Genomic DNA, 2,250 nt, shown 5'->3' on the forward strand with positions numbered 1-2,250 from the left:
TAAATTAGATTTCTTTAAACCAAAATGGTTCCCCCTTCCCCTATCCATCAAACCTTTTTATGTTTCCTTGAGAAATTGACTTTTTATGGATAATATACAACTTCAAGTTGCATGATTTTTAAATGTTTTCTTTACACGTACAAAAACTTCAATCACCGATAACCAATGTTGCCATATCTTGAAATAAAAGCTATCACCCTCCCCCCTCCCCAAAATGATTCTATAAATAGTGCATTAAGAACACTTATTTTTATAACTAACCCAAAGAAAAATGGCAATCACAAGGAGCTTGTTTTTTATCATTTTGGCAACGATTGTTGTTTCAGGTGTAATTACACAAGTCAAAGCGTATACATCTAGTTACTGTAATCATGAGTCTCGTTGCCCCGGTCAATATATTTCATGCCCTTCTGAGTGCCCTGAAAGCAACTCCAACGACCCTAACACTAAAGTTTGTCGCATCGATTGCTATTCTCCAAAATGCAAGGCCCAATGCAAACACAGTAAGAATTACTTAATTTATTTTCTTGTCATCTGTATTGGTAGATTTTTTTTCAATGTTTTGGATAACTGTAAAACCTATTTGGTATGGTGCTTAACTGCTTACAAACTGATTTTAGGCTCAAATATAAGATAAATATATAATAATACAATGTGATTTTAGACCTTTTTTTAATATACCATCGTATTTTCATTTTATTCATATTACAATAATATATTTCAAAAATCTATTAAATTTTCTAAAGAACACAAACACATACATACTTTAATTTACTTCTAAATTTCAGGTCGTCTATAGGAGACTTGAATCTTTAACTATTGTAATGTTGTGCACAAAAAAGCAATTTCACTGATATACTCACATATATAGGTTTTCTAAAGTATATTCTTTCAATTAGACAAAAAAAAAAAAGTTGAAAATATAATGTGATGGTAGATCTTTGAAATAGATTGTGTAAAATAAAAGAAAAGGTAACAAGAATGTACTATATTACATTCATAATTAATATATAAATATACATGTTGCTATTTTATTAATTAATATATTTATTTTCCCCCTTTGTAGACAAACCAGAGTGTGACACACCGGGATCTGCATGCTACGATCCACGGTTCATCGGAGGAGACAGCATCGTGTTCTACTTTCACGGCAAGGTCAACGAGCATTTCAGTTTGGTCTCCGATTCTAACCTCCAAATCAATGGACGTTTCATCGGCCACCAACCCACCGGCAGAACCAGGCCCTTCACCTGGATCCAAGCCTTGGGTCTCCTTTTCAACTCCCACAGTTTCTCCCTGGAAGCAGCTAAATCCGCCACCTGGGACGGCGGAATCGACCACCTGAAATTCTCCTACGATGGAGAAGACGTTTCGTTAGCTGTTGGTGGGTTATCGTCATGGAAGTCGCCGGAGGGTGAAATCGAAGTGGAGAGAACTTCTGCGGTGAACAGTGTGATGGTGAACATACCTGGAGTTGTGGAGATTTTGGTGAATGTGGTGCCGGTTACTGCGGAAGATGACAAGATCCATGGCTACAATGTGCCTTCTGATGACTGTTTTGCTCATTTGGAAGTGCAGTTTAAGTTTACTGGACTTTCCGATGGAGTTGAAGGGGTTTTGGGAAGGACATATCAGCCAGATTTTAAGAATCCGGCGAAGCCAGGGGTTGCTATGGCGGTTGTGGGAGGAGAAGACAAGTATAGAACCACGTCTTTGTTGACGTCCGATTGTGTAAACTGCATTTACGATTCCAACAATGTTGCGGAGAAAGAGAATAGTATGATTAAAGAGCATGGAACTTTGGATTGTTCTGCCAAGGGATTGTTCCGTGGAAATGGGATTGTTTGCAAGAAATGAGGGGTGAAGTTGAACATCTACAAAGTATTATGAAAATAAATCATCATAAATAATTTATAAATTACGTTGTATTGTTCAATATCTCAATGGAAATGGAATGCAATGTGCAATGTTATCTTGATCGAAAATGAACCAAAATGATGTTATAATTTTATCAACATTTTCATAAAACAGAAGTTTTTAATCTTATGATGCAGTGCAACCGTATAAAAACGAGTCACACCTTGGAATATAACTTCAAAAAATATAAAGGCCTAAGGTTATCCATAAAGTTAAATGAATTGTCATATCATATTTCTAGAATTCATACAACTCTATCATTTTTTTTCTACAATGCATTGAACTCTAGAAATTTCAATAGGATGTTACAAAACGTAATTTATAGTAAATATT

General features: G+C 35.4%; 1 protein-coding gene across 1 annotated transcript; it reads left to right on the plus strand.

Annotated features, from left to right (window-relative positions):
• Window positions 1–267: 267 nt before the first annotated feature.
• Window positions 268–1,985, plus strand: LOC145064851 (uncharacterized). The gene is made up of 2 exons (XM_079012222.1): window positions 268–503; window positions 1,067–1,985. Exons 1-2 carry the CDS (start codon window positions 272–274, stop codon window positions 1,855–1,857), a joined length of 1,023 nt encoding a protein of 340 aa, XP_078868348.1. The 5' UTR covers window positions 268–271; the 3' UTR covers window positions 1,858–1,985.
• Window positions 1,986–2,250: the final 265 nt, after the last annotated feature.

The sequence above is a fragment of the Lactuca serriola genome, chromosome 7 (genome assembly GCF_051521515.1).
Source record: "Lactuca serriola cultivar US96UC23 chromosome 7, Lser_US96UC23_V15, whole genome shotgun sequence".
In the NCBI taxonomy this organism is placed as follows: Eukaryota; Viridiplantae; Streptophyta; class Magnoliopsida; order Asterales; family Asteraceae; genus Lactuca; species Lactuca serriola.